This window comes from Ursus americanus, chromosome 10 (genome assembly GCF_024610735.1).
Source record: "Ursus americanus isolate L20-20 chromosome 10, mUrsAme1.1.p, whole genome shotgun sequence".
In the NCBI taxonomy this organism is placed as follows: Eukaryota; Metazoa; Chordata; class Mammalia; order Carnivora; family Ursidae; genus Ursus; species Ursus americanus.
The window spans coordinates 51,184,371-51,202,956 of NC_142136.1; the positions used below are offsets into that span (position 1 = coordinate 51,184,371).

The 18,586-nt window shown below is 42.6% G+C and overlaps 1 protein-coding gene across 1 annotated transcript in view; it reads left to right on the plus strand.

Moving 5' to 3' along the window:
* Positions 1-13,126: 13,126 nt before the first annotated feature.
* The window catches only part of TNFSF11 (TNF superfamily member 11), a 30,607-nt gene continuing 25,147 nt past the window's right edge, over positions 13,127-18,586 (plus strand). Inside the window, exon 1 of the mRNA XM_045811051.2 lies at positions 13,127-13,532. Coding sequence (XP_045667007.1) covers positions 13,302-13,532 — 231 coding nt within the window. The 5' untranslated portion in view covers positions 13,127-13,301. The remainder of the gene's footprint in view (positions 13,533-18,586) is intronic.

The following is an 18,586-nucleotide window of genomic DNA, read 5'->3' on the forward strand; positions in this document are numbered from 1 at the left end:
CGCTGACAGTTGTGGAGAAAGGTGCTCCCCTTTCTCCTTGAAGGGCATGTGAATCTAGGGAACGGGTAATCTGGACTGGAATACCTCTTGTCGTTAAATATCTGTTAAATTACGGAGACAGAGATATCAATGAATTGCTATAACTTATTTGTTAACATTTGGTATAAAAGTATCTAGGGGAGGAAAAATGACTCCAACCAGGGGCAGAGGAGAACACTGGGAAGAAACACTCTATGTTCAAGACAGTAGAAGAACTTATCAGGCAAAGAGATCATACCCCTTCTAAGAAGTTTGTGGCCCTACGGAGAAGGGGCTGGAAGAAGCCTGTATTAGTGTGCTAGGGCTGCCATAACAAAGTACCATAGACTAGCTTAAAACACAGAAATTTGTTTTTTCAGTTTTGGAGGCTAGAAGTCCAAGATCAGAATGTTAGGAAGCGTGGTTCCTTCTGGAGGTCCCGAGGGATGTATCTTTTCCAGGCTTCTTTCCTTGTCTTGTAGATGGTGGTCTTCCCCTGTGTCTTCACATTGTCTTTTCTTTATATGTGTGTGTGTCCAAATTTCCTCTTATAAGGAATTTCCTCTTCCTCAGTCATATCAGACCTCATTCTAACTTAGTTACCTCTATAAAGACCGTATCTGCAAATACACCTCACATTCTGAGATTCTAGGGGCTGGGACTTCAAAAAATACCAATTGGGGGGGTACACAATTCAATTGTAACAAAGCCTGTTTACTTTTGACTATGGCATCTTCTGGCCATAGGCGTGTCCAGTCTTTCCTGTCTGGAGGTCTGGGGTCCCCGACTCTGTACACCGGTGAGAGAGGGTAGCGACAATCCCAGCAAACACTGCACACAAGACTCCGCTCTTACAGAAGGTACTGGATGGGCCATCTACTCAATCCCAGCCTAGATTGGACCTTGCTCTCTTTCTAAATGGAGCAGTTGCCGAAAAAGCAAAATTGTATGGTGAATCCAAAAAAGTCTGAAACTATGAAGCTGGGCAGTTTGGCTGTGTGGTGGAGCCCATTAATTATAGTGTGCCCTGATCGTGTTTATTTGTCTAAACTCTTTTTGGTATTGCAGAGCTGCCCCCCTTGGACATTAAACAACAAAAAAAGTGAGAGCCCATGCAGCCATAGTCAGCTCCCCCGTGGCTCAGGTCTATGGCGGGGCAGCACGCTGAGGCATGCTGTGTCTCCCTGGGAGGGGCCCTGCGTGCTGTGGGCTCACCTGGGTGCCATAGAGAGAGATTTTCCTGAGTACAGTTGTGGGTCCCAGGACCAGCTGCCATCTCACTTACCATTAGCCAAATGCTTTGCAGGTTAAATTGATGGGCTGGGAATGAGGGGGATGGGTGATGAGGCGAGAGAAACACTCACAAGTCCTCTCCTAAATGTCTTTTGTCCCTGCCCCAGACTGTGGTAAAATAGAGCAGGGACCAGCTGGTCAGCCTTGTTTGTTTAAGCTGTTGACTAATCTCTGAGTTCATGTGCTGAGCTGGTTCATGAAGTTCTTGAACTTTTATTATCCTTGGACTTTTGGCACAGTGAAGATGAAATAAGAAACTGGCACTGTTTTTAAAAGAAGCCTATGAGATTGAATGAACTGACTGTTTGACTTTGAATTAAGAGATTCAAGGAATTCAAATAAATTTGCACAATGTTTTTTGACCGCTACTCTGTGCCAGGCACTGCGCTAGGCTCTGGGATTGGAATGCAACTCAATTTTCTTCTCAGCTCTATCAAGAGCTCTATTTACTGAGGCTGCCTCTGGAGTCATTGGGCAACACTGATCCTGTTTCTCTGAAACAATGTTTTAAATGCAAAATACTAATAAGCAGATATAAATGAAGAATAAAGAAAAGTACGTCTAGATCTGTGCTTTCCAATATGGCAGCCACCAGCCTCAGTGACCGATGAGGAACTGAAGAAATTCAGTCCTCTAGCTGCATTCCCCATATTTCGAGCATTCCATAGCTACGTGCCTAGTGGCTACCATATTGCACAGCACCAGTATAGAACATTCTCATCATGGCAGAATGTTCTATGGGACAGTGCTGATACAGATAATGAACAAATACATATGGCTTCATATGGACTATTTTTCGTTTGAAAGCATTTTGCAAACTGCAGCATATGCCCACTAAGGTTGCTAATTTGTATCTCAAGACTGGAAACAACCTTAAAGATTATCCAGATTAACTACCTATCTGATAATTAATCCAGCCTACAACATCTCTACCAAGCCTCTGTCTATGTTGGGCTTGAAAATGCCAACAACAGACATTTGCCTTTGAAGGCAATGGATGTTCTCAGTGAATTCCCCCTAGTCCGCAATAGTTGGTAAAATTTAGTACAAGGCTCTTTGAAAATATTAAGAAATTCCATATTCTCACAAATGCCTTTTCAGATGAGTCACACATTTTCCATTCGAATTGTATATAGAAAGAGTAAATGTCAAATGTAAATGCAAGTGTCAAAAAACGAAATGAAGCTCTGGTGTCATCTGCCCATTTGTCCTGCAGTATGCTAACAATAATTTAAAAACTGTTTGGATTTATTAACATGGCCAAATAGATGACTTCTTTCCTGAAAGTGATCCTAAACATTTCTCAATGATTTTCTTTCTCCAAAATATTTCAACCATTGAAAAGTGAGCAAATTTTCCAGATAAATAAGTAAGTTTACCTTTTATAACACCCGCTGCTTAAGAATTATAATCAATCATGACAGAAATACTTTCATAGAGTATCTGCTTGAGTAAGGAGGGCATAGTGATGCACTCGAACCTTTTCTAAAGGTCTTGGCATTGCCAGCACCATGGTACTGAGCCAGGTCATTGCACCACTGAGGTGCACCGGCCATGTGACCCCGCAGCCACCCTAGTGTGTGACCCTGTTGTCACTCTACTGTGTGTTCCTTCCTTGTTTGGTAATTCTCTTGACGGCCCTTGCTGAGCACCTCTAGCTGCTGTTGGGTATTCTTTACTGCTTCCATTCTTCTGTCCCTTTTCTTTCTTTTCTTTCTTTCTTTCTTTCTTTCTTTCTTTCTTTCTTTCTTCCTTTCTTCTTCTTTTTTTTTAAAAGATTTTATTTATATATTTGGCAGAGAGAGGGAGCACAAGCAGGGGAAGCAACAGGCAGATGGAGAGGGCGAAGCAGGCTCCCTGCTGGGGCTCAATCCCAGGACCCTGAGATCATGACCTGAGCCGATAACTGACTGAGCCACCCAGGCGCCCATCTTCTGTCTCTTTTCATGCACACTGGATTTGTTTAAAGATAAGAATCTGAAATGACTATTCTTCTAAGATTTCTAGTTACTATTGAGTGAAGTGCATAGACGTTGACAGCAATCTGAATGGCTGATAAGTGATGCTGTGTAGTAGTCATAGTAATAACAATGACAAAAAGAAGAATGAAAGAAGGTAACATGCATATATTAAGCACCATCCTAAGGATTTGTATACAATGACTGTATTCATAACAACCCCTAAGGTAGATGCTGCTTTCTTTTTTAAATGACCTAAGGCATAAGAAACATAGTCCTCCCAGCTGGTAAGTGGAAAAGCCTGGATTTCATCACGGGACATATGGCCCCAGAGTCCCTCTTTTTAACCATTTTGTTTTAGGACAGAGTTCTAAAGTGTTCACTTTGTAATACAGCATGGATACATGTTAATGATCACTTATTTCTATGCTTTATTTTGCATGGGGACCATTGACAAAATCCACGTACTATTTTATGAGAGTCAGTTTGGTATAACGAAGAACATAAGATCTATAGTCAGAATGGATATGCTATTTGTTCAGGCATTCAATACGTACTAGTTCGAACAAAGTCTCATGGGAGTATCCTTAGTTTTTAGTCCTTTTGTTCTACCTTTCCCAGGAGGCTAATACTGCCTCGTTTGCATATAAGGATGCAATACATGTTTATCATGGTGGTGAAGGTGATATCCGCCATACTGGTCACTTCTGAAATGTATTCACTCAGAAACATCTCATCATACGTATTTTTGCATCTATGCCGTTGTTTCAATGTTTTAAGATTAAAAGGGCCACTTTATTCAATAACACTGATTAAGTGCCTAATGTGTGCCAAGCATTTTGCTAGGTGATGAGGATACAATAACGAATACAATGATGTCCTCAAGGCTCCTATGGTCTATTGGGAAGACACTCATTTATAAACAGCTGAAATCACTGAAGATATGAAGTAATGAAGTAATGAAGAAGGTGACAGGTTAAATGTGAGTGAGGAACATGAGAAGGGCTCTTAGAAAAACCCAGGGATTTGGGAAAAGTCAGGAGGTGATATTACCTAGGCTGAGACTTGACGGTTGAATAAGAGGCAACGGAATAAACAGAAGTGGCAGAGAAAACTTCACAGGTGCACTCAGACCTATGGTGGGACATGGAGCGCATCTGACCCACTCCTCTTCCAGGGCTTCACCTTTCAGTGAAGGGCGTCCCTCAGTTGCAGAAAATGAAAATCTGTGGGGCATCATGGACTCCTTCCTCTTCCTCACCCTCCACAGCCAGTCAGCCACCATACCCAATGCACTCCACTTCCTAAATGGTTGTGGGACCCATCACTTCTCTCCACCACTTATCTCCACCACTGTGGTTGTTTCTTGCCTATATTTGGCATTGGTCTGGTAACCAGCTCCCTGCCTCCCAGCCAGCTCTGTCAGTCTCTTTCCACTACCCTCCTCCAAACTCATTCTCCACATTACAGCCAAAGCATCTAAATTGCAGATCAGAATATGCCATTTCTCTGAGGCGGGGGGGACGTTCAATGGCTCTCCCTTGCTCTTAGAATAAAATTTAAATTTTTATCATGACTGGCAAAAAGCTTGATGATTCAATCTCTGCTTATTTTCCTGGTCTCATGTTTACCCATTCCTTGCTCACACTCCAATCAAGCCGTTCTGAACTTCTTGCAGTTCCTTGAATGCATCCTCTTTTGCTTCTGGGCCTTTATATGTGTGTTTTTACTAGTTTTGGATAACTATTACTCATCCCACAAGTCTCATCTTAAAATATGGCTTCTCCAAAAAAAGTCTTTCCTGAACTCCCCAGTCTAGGTTAACAACTTCTCTTCTGTGCTCCCAGAGCACATTTTACTAATTACACTATATGGTAAAGTGGCCGTTTCCTTGAGTAACAGCATGTTAAAGTGAGACCAAAATACTAGGTGGAAAAACTCCCATAGCTCAGAGAAGATACTTGTAGAGAAGGAACCTGGAAACCAGTTTAAGGATATAAATGGTTGAGAATGAAGTAATCAAGGGATGGTTTGTTTAGAGAATTTATGAGAGGGCTTTGTGAGGGACCAGTTGGAGAGCTTGATATTTGTTCTGAAGTTTGAAAAGACAGAGCCTGAGATTTCTCTGATGTCTAAGAAGACTAAAAGTAAATGGTTGTGGCTGGAGCTGCCTGTTTGGTGGCAGAGCTAAGATGAAGCTGTACTGGGAGCAAAGTATGTTTTCATTGACAACAAGGCAGAAGTGTGTACTGGGGACAAGATGTGGGCAGCCAAGGAGGAGACAGTCTGAGGATAATATTTAAAGAGATTTCATCCAAGAGGGCTTCCAGCCAGAGACAGGCTGTGGCCAGAAGGAAGAAAGGGGGTATACTATTAGCTGCAGAAATTGAGGGGGTAATTATCAAAGGGAAAGGGAACTTCAGTCAGATGTTTCTGGAGGGAATTTTTTCAAAGAAACATCAAAGTGCCCCATGAAATAATTAGCTCTGATATTCATTCACCAAGCCCAAAGAGCACCAGCCCAGGTAATAACTGTACCAGTCAAATAAGACCTTTCCTATCCCTTGCCCCTCCCTACTCCACCCCACCCACATAGCAGCCCCTTTAGCCCATGGTCATTTCCCCAGACTGGTAGTTCTGAACTGTGGGAGGGAAGAAGATTCAACTTTAAATGGAATCAAAAATTTTATTATTAAACTAATTCCTTCATGTAATTAGCAATCTGAGTGTGTCCTCAGGACTAAAGTGACCAGAGAACTTTTTATTATGTAAGTGTTAGCAAAGAAATTATGAGACTCACCTGAGACTTCCAGAGGAAAGGAAAAGAAAAATATGGATTACTGACTGGTCTTAAAGTTTCTTCTTTATGCTTTGGTTTCAGCAGTTTGATTGTGGTGTGCCTAAATGTGGACTTCTTTGTATGTATCTTGTTCGGGGTTTTCTCATTTTTTCAATCCATGAGTTGCTGTCTTTATTCAGTTTGGAAAATTCTCAACATAATCATCTCATATGTTGCTTCTTCCCTATTCTTTCCTTTTCTTCCCCGATCTCCAATTACACATATGTTAGACCATTTGATGATGTGCCCCATATTTTTAATGATATATTATTTTATTTTCTAATTATTTTTCTTTTATGTGCCTCAGTTTGGAAGTCTTCTATTGAAGAGCCTTTGAATTCATGGACGCTTTTTTCCCCCTTTTTGTATCTAGTCTGTTATTAAGCTCATCCAACAAATTCTTAATTTCAGATGTCTTATTTTTATTTTCTAGAATATTTGCTTGATTATTTTTAAACCATTCCATTTCTCTGCTGAAGTTCTCTATCTTTTTATGTATTTTCTTTACCCGTTCCTCCATTTTCTTTACCATAATTACTATAGTTATTTAAAAATCCTTGCCTACTATTTCCAATATTTGGGTCATCTCTTGGTCCACTTCTGTTGAATGCTTCCCCCGCCCTCTTGATTATGAACCACACATTCCAGCTTCCTATCATGTCACATAATTTTTAAAATTGCATAATAGGCATTATGTATCAAAAAGCTAATGTAGATATTAATATGCAGCTAAGGTGAAGAGCACTTCCATCCAATCAAAAATGGAGCTGGGTTGTAGCTTTAGTTTCAGTGTAACTCTTGTTTCAAATATCTTGAAGTCTATAATTTCTTTGTGCTTATTGTAAATCTCTCTCTCCAGCAATATTTCGAAAAACTCCTAACTGCCACTGTGAACTTAATGGTTTCCCAACACTAAAAACCGTCCTGATGATATCAGTGGTGATATTAGTTGAATGTGAGTTTGGGGTATGATATAATGAAATATGTAAACATTGGGGAGATCTGTAGAATTCAGTGAATGAATATCTTCCAAACGACCATGCCTGATATTATAAAGTCATCCCTGGGGAAGAGATGGATTCAAAGAAAAAGATAGACCAATGGATATTATTGTAATGGAGGAGGAAAGCTTCACTGAAGGTTTTAGATGCCACAGTGCAAATAATGGCTAAAAAATGACCACTTGTTGAGTTTTAGTATAGTAGAGAAGGAGAAGTCCACAATTATCAGGAAAGGCAATGAAAATACTCCTCTCTTTTCTAATTGTATGTTTGTGTGACGCATTGTTTTTCTTGACGTGTAGAAAAACAATGCGTCACATCAGAGTGAATACAGGAGCCGACAGAAGGTTGTCTTCCATTAAAGAAATCTGTGAACATAAATAATGCAACTCTATTCGCCAATACTTCTATTTTTAAATTGATAGTTATTTTTCATAAAATATGTTACATATTGTTACCATAACAAGTAAAAAAATGTCTCTGTTTGAATATCTAAAACGGTAAATATTAATAGCTATAACCCACATTAAAATTTTCAGCTCTTTGGGGCACCTGGGTGGCTTAATTGGTTAAGCGTCTGACTCCTGATTTCTGCTCAGGTCATGATCCGGTGTGGGGCTCAGTGCTGAGCACTGAGTGTGGAGCCTGCTTAAGATTCTCTCTCCTTCCCCCTCTGCCCCTCCCCTCTTTTCCCCCATCTCTCTCTAAAAAAAATGCAGCTTTTGGGGATCTCTAGTTTTTAAGAGAGTAAAAGTTTCTGAGACTAAAATGTTTGAGAACTGCTGCTATATAATTATATAAAATCTGAAAGTCACTCAAGTCCAAGTTTTGTTATGTTCTATAAGCTTGATATTAACATTTTACAAAATTAGTATTAAAAAATACATTCCTCATTATTGTGCAGGCATATTATACCTGCAAGTTTGCTGTATAAGTTTTCCTAATCTAATTAGGCTATCAAAGTATTTAGAGAGATTTAGAGAGTGATATTATTTGGGTACTTTTCCCTTTAACACTTAGTCTTCTCCCCAGTCCAGCTCTCTGTTATTAGAATGTCAGAATCATTTGCATATTCTTTTCTATTTTTAATTAATTTATTATGATTTTTAAATTTCAGTATAATTAACACACAGAGTTATATTAGTTTCTGGTGTACAATATAGTGATTCAACAATTCTATACATTACTCAGTGCTTCTCTTCCCCTATGTCACCCATCCCCCCACCCACCTTCCATCAGGCAACAGCCAGTTTGTTCTCTATAGTTAAAAGTCTGGTTTTTTTTGTTTGTCTCTTTTTTATTTTGTTCATTTGCTTTGTTTCTTAAATTCCACATGTGAATGAAATCATATGGTATTTATCTTGCATATTTTTTTCTTTATGTCTTCATTCATTTTACAAACATTCTTTAAGCACCGTGTTAAGGCGGTAAGAATACAAAGATAACGTCCCGCAGGAGCTAATGGCCTAGTAGGTTAGATAGAGAAGTAAATTAAAGATTATAAAAAAGGTTTCAGAGATATGACAACATATAACATATAGTGTAACAAAGAATCATAGAGAAGTGGTGCCTGCTGTGGAAAGGTGTCAAGAAAAGCTTCATAAAGATAAGGGGCCATAACTGTGTGTTTGAAGATAAGCCTGGTCCATCTGATAAGATCCATCTGAGAAGTAATCAGATGAAAAATTCAGGGAAGGTCAATCCTGGCAGAAAAGACTGAATGACCCAATGTATAGAAGTAAGAAAGGGGAGGGTGCAAGCAATTCTGTGTTGTTGGTGTCCTCATTAACTCTTAAGAATAAAAAGCAGTTCTGAAACCAAGGAGCGTGAATACCGCTGACCTAGCAGAGTCACTGGTCGTGAGTAACTGGTATTTTTGCCTGCCCAGCAACACAGTATCAATTCCTCATGTTTGATATCTGCACTTTAACTTTCCTTTGGGAGTTATCTCACCTCTTCTCTCAGCCCATGGGTTCAGATTGGGTTAACTCAATCCCCTGGCTCCAGGGACAGGCATTTGATGAAGGCCTGTGTCCAACCATGCCTGAATCTAGACCTAATGTTACATTTTTCAACTACATGCACCAATAAATTGTCCCTTGACTCCAAAGGATTTTCATCTTAATACACCAGGGTACCAGGAAATGCAGCACGAGAAATGTTGATCTAATCATCGTGTTGTTTGTAGCTGAGCATTGACATAAACTTGAATCTTCAATTGTGTTTTTGATCTTGACACCTCTTAATACCTTAGTTCACTACGGCTCTGACTTAATTATTCTGCAATTTTAGTGACAAAGTAACTGGTTAATTGATATATTGAGGTAATAATAAATCTATTTATGCATTCACAAGAAGACAGACATGTTCAATTGGGAAGATGTATTAAACAAAGAATTATAATAACATAATGTTTCTCTGCCTAAGATAGCCCCTGGTCACTCTCTCCCCGGGTAGCTATTATTCAGGGATTAGTTTTTTTTTTTTTTCCCTCACATTTACTTACTTACTTATTTATTTATTTTATTATATTCAATTAGCCAACATATAGTACAACATTAGTTTTTGATGCAGTGTTCAACAATTCATTAGTTGGGTATAACCCCCAGTGCCATCACCACACGTGCCCTCCTTACTACCCCTCACCCTGTTAACCCCTCCCCCATCCCCCTTCTTTCTGTAACCCTTAGTTTTGTTCCCGGAGTCCAGAGTCTCTCATGGTTCATCTTCCTCTCTGATTTTTTCCCATTCCGTTTTCCCTCCCTTCCCCTGTGGTCCTCCACACTATTCCTTATGTTCCACATATGAGTGAAACCATATGATAATTGTCTTTCTCTGCTTCACTTAGCATAATGCCCTCCAGTTCCATTCATACCAATGCAAATGGTGGGTATTCACCCTTTCCGATGGCTGAGTAATATTCCGTCGTATATATGAACCACGTCTTCTTTATCCATTCGTCTGGTGAAGGGCATCTCAGCTCCTTCCACACTTTGGCTCTTGTGGACATTGCTGCTATGAACATTGGGGTGCATGTGCTCAGGGATTAGTTTTAACCATTATCTTTGCCTAGGAAGTCTATTCTGACTCTCCAGAATAGGTCAGGCCCCTCCTCCCATTACTAAATTGTTCTCATCATTCCTGCACTTTGGCTTTGGAACGCTCATCACAGTTTTAGTTAATTATTTGATGATTTGTTTGATACGTTACATTCACACCACACTGTAAGCTCCATGTTTATCTTGATCACCGTGTCATTGGGATCCAGCCTGGTGTGTGGTATCTGGTGGGTTTCCAGTAATGTATCTGTGAGTGAGTGCATGCGTGTCATGGTAGGAGCAGTTAAGGGTGTGGTGGGGGCATAAAACAGAAGGAGCCCCCCCGGGTCAGGGGAGGAGAGGAGGACTCCTGGAGAAATGACACTGGAGCAGAAAGAAGAAGGAGGAGTAGGAGAGACATCCAGCTGAGAGAGGAGGGAGGCAAGCACACTACAGTGAAGGGAAATACTCAAAACGGAAATAGAACAGGAGTCTTGAGCCAGATTGTGAAGGACCATTGGAGGGTCTTTTCTCAAGAGTTTAGACTTCATACCAATGACACATAGAAGCCATCAGAGGGTTGGAAGTAGAGAAATGATATATCTTTCTGCTTTAGAAGGAAATCCCACTCAGTGTGTGCAGAACTGTTCAGGGGTGAGCAAGTCCGGAGGCAGTGGGACCAGTTAGGTGACATGATTAATTAGGTAAAAAAGCAGCGTGGCTTGGACTGGGATAGTGGCAGAGTCTCCTTCAATCATAATTTTATTCAACACATATTTCCTGTGCACCTACTATATGCCAGACAACATTCTAGGACATGGGGATATACAAATGAATAGTACAGATAAAGTTCTGGAACATGTGGAATTTATATATTGATCAGGGGGTGGCATGCTGGCAAATGAATAAGCAAATAAAGAGGCTGGAAAGGTTCATTACCTTCAAAGAAGCAACGAATGGACTGACAGTGGTTTCCAATCCAGTTAGGCTTGCCAGAATACAATGACATGGGATCTTTAGGGTACCAAAGGAACATAAGTGCCGAGCAGTAGGAATGTCACATGGAGAATTCTGTAGGCATATAACATACGGTCTAATATGTGGAGCTACTGGGTCAAACATACCTAAACATGATTCAGAGGTTTGAGGGACCCTCTTGTCATCTGAGGATGATGGCAAGGAACAAAAACATGTATAAAACACTGGAAAAAATAGAAGGGATTACCGAGAGGTCATTGTGGGTTTAGTTGTTATTATTGTTATTGTTATTATTTTAGAGAGAGAGAGAGAGAGAAAGAGTGTGTACTTGAGAACGCCCGAGGTGGGGGGAGGGACAGAGAGAGAGGGAGAGAGAATCCCAAGCAGGCTCCACGCTGAACACAGAGCCTGACACAGGGTTCAGTCTCAGGACCCTGAGATCATGACCTGAGCCAAAATCAAGGAGCCACCCATGGGCCCCGGGGTTTAGTTGTTATACTGAATTTTACACTTCTTTGATCCTAATAAAGATTCACAAAAGAGATGAAATATAGAATTGCTTTCCAAAAGAAGAATAAAAAAGAAAAAGAGGCGGAAAATAACATCCTCAAAGTTAACAAACAAAAAAAGTAGGGAGAGGTCTGCATGGAGTAGAAGATTAATGTTAATTATTTCTATACTGGAGTTTGAAATTTTTTCCCCCTCTTTTCCTATCGAATTCGTTATACATACACATATAAATGCTAAAAGCATCTTTTTTTTTTAATTTGAACAACCATTCCATTTGTCCAGACGCTCTCTTAAATCCAACCCAGCCGCTCTTCTCCAACACGTGCTGTGTTCTAAGTGTCCCCTGAGCGCTCGAGCTTTACCGACATAGGGATGTGTCATTTGTGAGAAATCTTGCCTATACAAGTGCCAACCAGAGAATGATGCAGAAGGAGGATACAAAGTGCAAAAGGATTCATGAACCCTAGAACTCCCGCCATTGTGGAATTTTTGTAGGTGTTTCAATTGTCCAGCACCTACTTCCCTTACTTCCTGCTGAAGACGTATCAGAATTTGAGTCTAGTCCATATTTTCATTTTCTCATGGAGGGGTATAATTCCGAATAGGGGCTTTTTAAGAACCCTTGAAAGTTTTCTTTAGCAATGAAACTAACATTTAACTTACACCTTCGATCTTGTGTAACATTCATCTTTGTCCGCTCACAGTTATGATCTCCTGGGGCTCCCTACATCTTGACATACACCCCTCTTATCTTTAGGTACTGAAGGAAAATCAGTGTCAAGCAGTGGGAATAGCATGTGAGGAACCCTGTCGGAACGTAATATATGGCCCTACACGTGAAGCTACCGGAGCCTCCCCTTCTCTCTGTACTGTTTTCTTTTCCCAGGTCAGAGTTGGTGCCTAGAGGCTCTCTGCACCCACAGTCAAAACCTGCCCTACTCCAAGCCACTTTGAGGGTGCAGAAACAGGGATTTGGGACGGGGGCTCTGGATTTCTAAGGCTGCCAAAATAATTCGGAATCTATATTGGGAACCATGATAGAGGCTGCACCCTCAGGATCCCCGAAAGATATTCCTTGCTGCATTTTTTTCCGGGTGAGGGGAAGGGGAAAGGACTTCAGAGATCACCCAGTCCAACTTTCGAACTCCTATGGGAGAAACTGAAGCTCAGGGATGCTAACTGCCCGAGCAGTGTCCGTGATGCCACCTTTATCCTCATCCTTAACTGAGGCACCCTCTGCATCTCCCCAGGCCCATCTCCTGGCCGCTGAGGATGAGCAAGCGGCGTCTGGCACCCCTGCAACGACCCACAGCCCTATCCTCTGAGAGCGCTGATGGGGAGGAGGCCGCTCGGTGAGAGTAAGAAAGCGAGGGAGGGGAAAGGAAGGAAGAAGGGCCAGAGGTGGGAGTGGAAGAGGCAGCCTCGCCCGGGGCTGATTGGCTCCCGAGACCAGCCCTCGTCCGCGGTTTATAAGAGTTGGGGTAGCCGGGCGCCCTGCCGGCTCGCCCGCGCGCCCCCCGAGCAGCGCCCGGCTCTAAGCGCCGCACGTCGAGGCCCGCCTGGCCCCGCGCCGGCTCCGCGCCGTCTTCAGAGTCTGTCGCGGGCGGAGGAGCAAGGGAGGGAGCCGGCGAGGGAGGCGAGCGCCGCAGCCAGCGGGCCGAGCGCCATGCGCCGCGCCAGCCGAGACTACACCAAGTACCTGCGCGGCTCGGAGGAGATGGGCAGCGGAGGCTCGGGCGCCCCGCACGAGGGCCCCCTGCACGCCGCCCCGCCGCCCGCGCCGCCCGCGCCGCACCAGCCCGCCGCCGCCTCCCGCTCCATGTTCGTGGCCTTCCTGGGACTGGGGCTGGGCCAGGTGGTCTGCAGCGTCGCCCTGTTCCTCTACTTCCGAGCCCAGGTGAGTGCCCGCCTCCCCGGGGGTCCGCCCACCTCGTTCCTCCCGCACTCGTGGGAAACTGAGTCCGGCCGCCCGGCTCGGCTCCCCAGATCTTGCATATAGGAGGAGAATGTGACTCTAAAGAGGGTGCGTCCTGCTCCGGAACAGCCCGGCGCGGGGCCGGGCGCGCTAGCCTCTGGTCTCGGCTCCCGCCCCTGCCCCGCAGCGCGCTGAGGCTCGGCTCGCCTGGCCCGGTGCGTTTGAATTTCCCCCGCGACGCAGCATTGGCCGTTCACCTCTAAGGGATGATTGCACACTCCCCCTACACCCCCTTTCATTTCTAATCTGGATCTGAGAATTAACTTAACGACCACTTAGGGAAAAAAAATTGAGCGCTTAGGCAGCAACCCTTTCCCTTCCCGCCCACCACCTGGACGTGTTTGGTTCCTGGGGCTGGCCGCTTTGCAGGTGGGCTCCGGGCCGCCGGGCTGGAGAGGAGCGCAGAGCCGAAGGTCGCGCGCCGTGCTTGCACTGCAGGCAGCCCCTGCAGCACCCAGTGGAGATGCCCAAGGCGCCAGACGGGGCCGAGTGACACAGCGCGACCAGAGAAGCCTGGTTGCGGGACAGGGGCTTCGCTCGCGCAGAGTGCAAAAAGAGGGAAGGACCCCGTGCCTTCCCGCTGAGGTGGGCGGAAGGAAGCAAGGTGCGTGTGACGGTGGTGAAGTTCTCACCCCTGACACAGCCTCGCTACAATCTAGCAAATAACTAAACTCCTAAAACACGAGAAAGAGGGCTGGGAACTGCAGAGAAAGATAGTAGAAAGGAAGGGGTAAATCTGTAATATTATGCTTTCTGGTGGTTTATGCTCTTGTGTTTTCTTGGAAATTGCAGTGCAGTTGGTTGGATTCATTCAAATGTTCTTGTCTGGTGCTGTGAACTCTTTCTCAGAGGAAGTGGAGGGCTGACTGTGCAATTTTTTTTTTTTTTATGGGAAAAGAGAGCTGGTTTGGACTTCATTGGTTTTCAGATTCAAAGGTGATTTCTAAACCAAATTGGATGCATCACAATATGGACTTGCTTGGGTTGTATGGGTTTTTGACATGTGCCAGAGCCTTGAACTCCATTACTTGTAATCATAGGTTTTTTGTTAAATATTCATTATCCACTGTTTGTGTTTTATAGAGAAAATTTGATTATCTACTTTAAAAAAAGGTAGAAATACTATGAGCAATACTTTAGGACACTTGTATTTGCATCTTAACAAAAATAATCTTTATTGAGATATTTTTTCTTAAAAAAACACAACTTTTGCAACAAAGATTACACACACCTATATGGAAGTGATGAAATATTTTTCTTTCATCAGACCATGCTGCAGTCCAGAAAGAGTAGTTGACCCATTTTCCCACCCACTGTTCTCCTCCCATGTAAAGTCTGTGTATACTGAGTGCCCGCACTGCAGATGACACTATTAAGTGCTATGGAATGTGAGTGAAGGATCATTAACTCAACATACAATGTCCACCTACTATGTGCCTCGCATGGTGCCCGATAATGGAGGGACCTGTAACAAAAGACTTAAAATTCTTAGTCAAACAAGACAGCAGCATTCAGAAAAAGGACAGAAGATGCAATTGTTCTCTACTGCTTCTTATCGTTTCTAACACCTTAGGGATATGGCATTTTCGTAGCAGTAATAGTGAAGTGAGTGTTCAGCAGCGGCAGAGCAGTGGGGAATGAATGAGCTCAGGGAAGATGAACAGCTTAGATTGGTGGGAACCATGGAAACGGGTGTGGCCATGTAGAAAAGAGTGGCATGCTGGGCTCTTAGGACAGACCGTTCTGCTTCTCCACAGCAATATTAATGGTCTGGTAGGCTGGGGGGTCCGTCTGATGATTACTTGTCATAATTTAGCAGACTTGACGTTACAGGAGTAATAGTGATGCTCTCAACACCTTTTCCCCAAAGTAAACAGGCCAATTAGTAAGCTTAGCTAGAAAATTTTCATTTGTAGATTTCATGTCATCAGATTTTATAGGTACAGTTTTCTTAAATGCCATGAAGAATGGGTTTCTCTAAGACTGATGTCAAATATATTAACCATTACTCCCGAACCCCATTTTTGTACTGCGTTTTTAAAGAGGCATCTTCTTTAGGAAAGAAGTAGTATCAGGAATAATGTGTTCATAGGAAGACATCACTAGATTTGGTTGCATTCTACTGAGTATATGGTATCTACTTTTGATACCTAAAGGAGTCCTACTCATCTAGACATACTTTCCGAAGTAGGTACAGGTGAAATGATATGATGTCTGACATTTGTTTCAAAATAATAGCTGGGGAGGGTTCGGGGTAGGGAAGTGGTTGCTTATAGATGAAACAAGATTGGCCGTGGTTGAGAGTTGTTGAAGCTTGGTGTTGGGTTTGTGGGAGTTCATTCTACAATTCTTTCCACTTTTATGTATGCCAGAGGCCTATTTAAGTTCTACTAGCTGAGAGAATAGACTCGATTTGACCCATCACTAATGTAACATTTTTACTCACATCAGCTCCTTTAGATTAGAAGTTGGTACCAAATAGGAGATATTTTTTTTTAGTTCCAAGAGTTGAGAGTGTCAACTACTTGGTGTGTCTGAATGCATCTGAAGTGGAATGAAATCATTTAGGATCAAGTAACATGTTTGCAGTTTATAGTAAACCAATGAGAAAAAAGAGCCAGTTTTATTGTTTTTGTCTAAAGGGGGGGTTGCTATGTAATTCCTCAAGAAAAAAAACCCAGTTAATTTAGTTTTATATGCATTTAGAAGAATGCCCAGAATAGTGTAAAAATTACATTGACTTTAAAAAATGTTTCCCCTTCTCAACTCATGTTCTAATAGTTAAAAATGAATCAGCCTCCCAAATGTTTGCAGATTGCCTGTGCCCAGATTGAAAAGAAAAAAAAAGTACTAGATCTAAAGTAGATTGGCTCTTCCTCCGCCAACCTTGCCAAAGAAAAAATAGCGTGTGGTTTGTGCTATATATTTACCACATAGTATTCATACTTTGGTTTGCAAAGAAGAAGAAAAAAAGACCTTCCAAAAAGTAGCTTGTAAAATTTATGCTTGTGTTTTTTCTTTCTCTTTCTTTCTTTCCTTCGTCGTCGTCTTTTTTTTTTAACATCCATATAACCAAATTCAAAGTTTGGAGTTTAGCTACAAGATAAGCTTTTCAGAAAACTCAATCTCCGTTGCCCTTTGAACTCCTTCCCCCAAACCCCCAGCATGCACACCAGCCTCCCTGGCTGTTTGATACCCAAACAGGAGCGCCGTCCCCACTGCAGCTCTGGTGTGGAGGGGTGCAGGCTGCCGGCTTGAAAAAACAGATAACAAAGTAGCACAAATGTCAAGCATCCTGCCTCATTTAACCCTACAAATGATTACATTTCAAGGAAGCTTGTTTGTTTTAAAGACTTTGATTTCATATGAACTACATCATCTGATAAATGCATTTTTAAAGCCTTCTAAATCAGATATTCAAGGTTTATGGAATATGTTCAGACATTTCTAGGTACAATGAATTCATTTGTAACTCAATCGACAGTGATTTTTTTGGACGAGCTCCTGGGTTCCTCCGTGGAGTACAAGAAGTCAAGAAGGGAAGGACTGCCTGTTTGCTCACCACGTCGTTGGCAGCGTCAAGCCCAGTGCCTGGCATGTTCAATTTGCTGAGGCTTTTCAATGAGTCACAGTGCTAGAAATTCGCAATATGGAAGTTATCCAATGAGTAGCTAAACTAGACTAAAAAGTAGCATTTTCTTCAGTCATACAAATTCTCTCGCCCGACTCTGGTGTCTGGAGAGAGGGTGTGGGATAGGAGAGTCCTGGTTCCGCCACTGGACCAGCATGGTGGAGTGCCCCACACCTTGCCCTGGGTCTTCCCGCATGGAGACTACCAGAGCAGAGGGCCCCACTGGTGTGTGTGGTCTGCCGGCCCCCACTCCTCAACTCCTCTCTTTTCTCCTGGTCTCCATTTTTGGGAAGGCATTGCTACAAGACCCTGGAACAAGAAAGATGTTTGGTTGCAGGTTAACAAGACATTTCTAACATATGGCCTTTAAGTAAACAAAATAAATAACTTTATCGAAATTAACTATGCCACGCTTTCATGATTTCTTTTGGAAAAACAATTGGTGACTTTTATACATGTTTTAGTTCTCGTGTTACCTTCCTAAACAGTGGTTCTCCAGCGCACATTTGAAGCCCTTAGGGAGAGAGATTTAGTGGGCCCCTACCCTCAGGGACGTGGGTTCAGTTGGCTGGGGGTGGCACCGGGGCCTGGAGACTTTTTAAGAGAGAGGGGACAAAATCTTTGCATTCCAGTTTTCTGCAAAAGATCATTAGCCATTATTATTGTCACAAGAGTTTTGTACTAACTGCTGTTGCTTGTGGGAAAAAAAATTAAAATTGGTGTCCAAGGAAATTTCGAGACATTTTAATAGCCGAAAATCTATATTTGTTCATTTGCTATGTACAGCTACAGGTGCTCGAGTGTGTTCTTTGAGTAGGGACAGCATGGCGGACCGCTGCTCGCGGTTGATGGCGCTTACTCTGTCAGCAGGCCTGGAGCTCAACCAATTTTAGGGTCCCCAGGCATTTCCCCGAGAACACCGCATTGTTCCTGTAGCTCGGCAGCTTTCTGGTGGTGAGCCAACTGAGGCCTTGGCATGATTCTTCTTTCTTGAGGTCTGAACCCAATGACCCTTCATATCAGCTGCCCGAGCTTCTCTGATTTTGTGGGAAACTGAGCGGCGTAAGTGAGCTTTTTTTAAAAAAAATAAAGTGTGGTTGAAAAGCTTTCCTTATATAAAAACTCACATATTCTGATTTGTACTGATTATTTTAAAGAAAATATGAAAAATAAATATGGATTGCAAAGTTTTGCTTCGTGAAGGACGCCTCTCCCATATGCAAGACTGAAATAATAAGGGTACATGTGTTGAAAGGTTATCATTCATTTTGAGAATCTCAGATATGGATAGAGTACTTTCTAGTTTATTTCTGATGGTTGGTTAATAAACCTCCACATCTCTTTT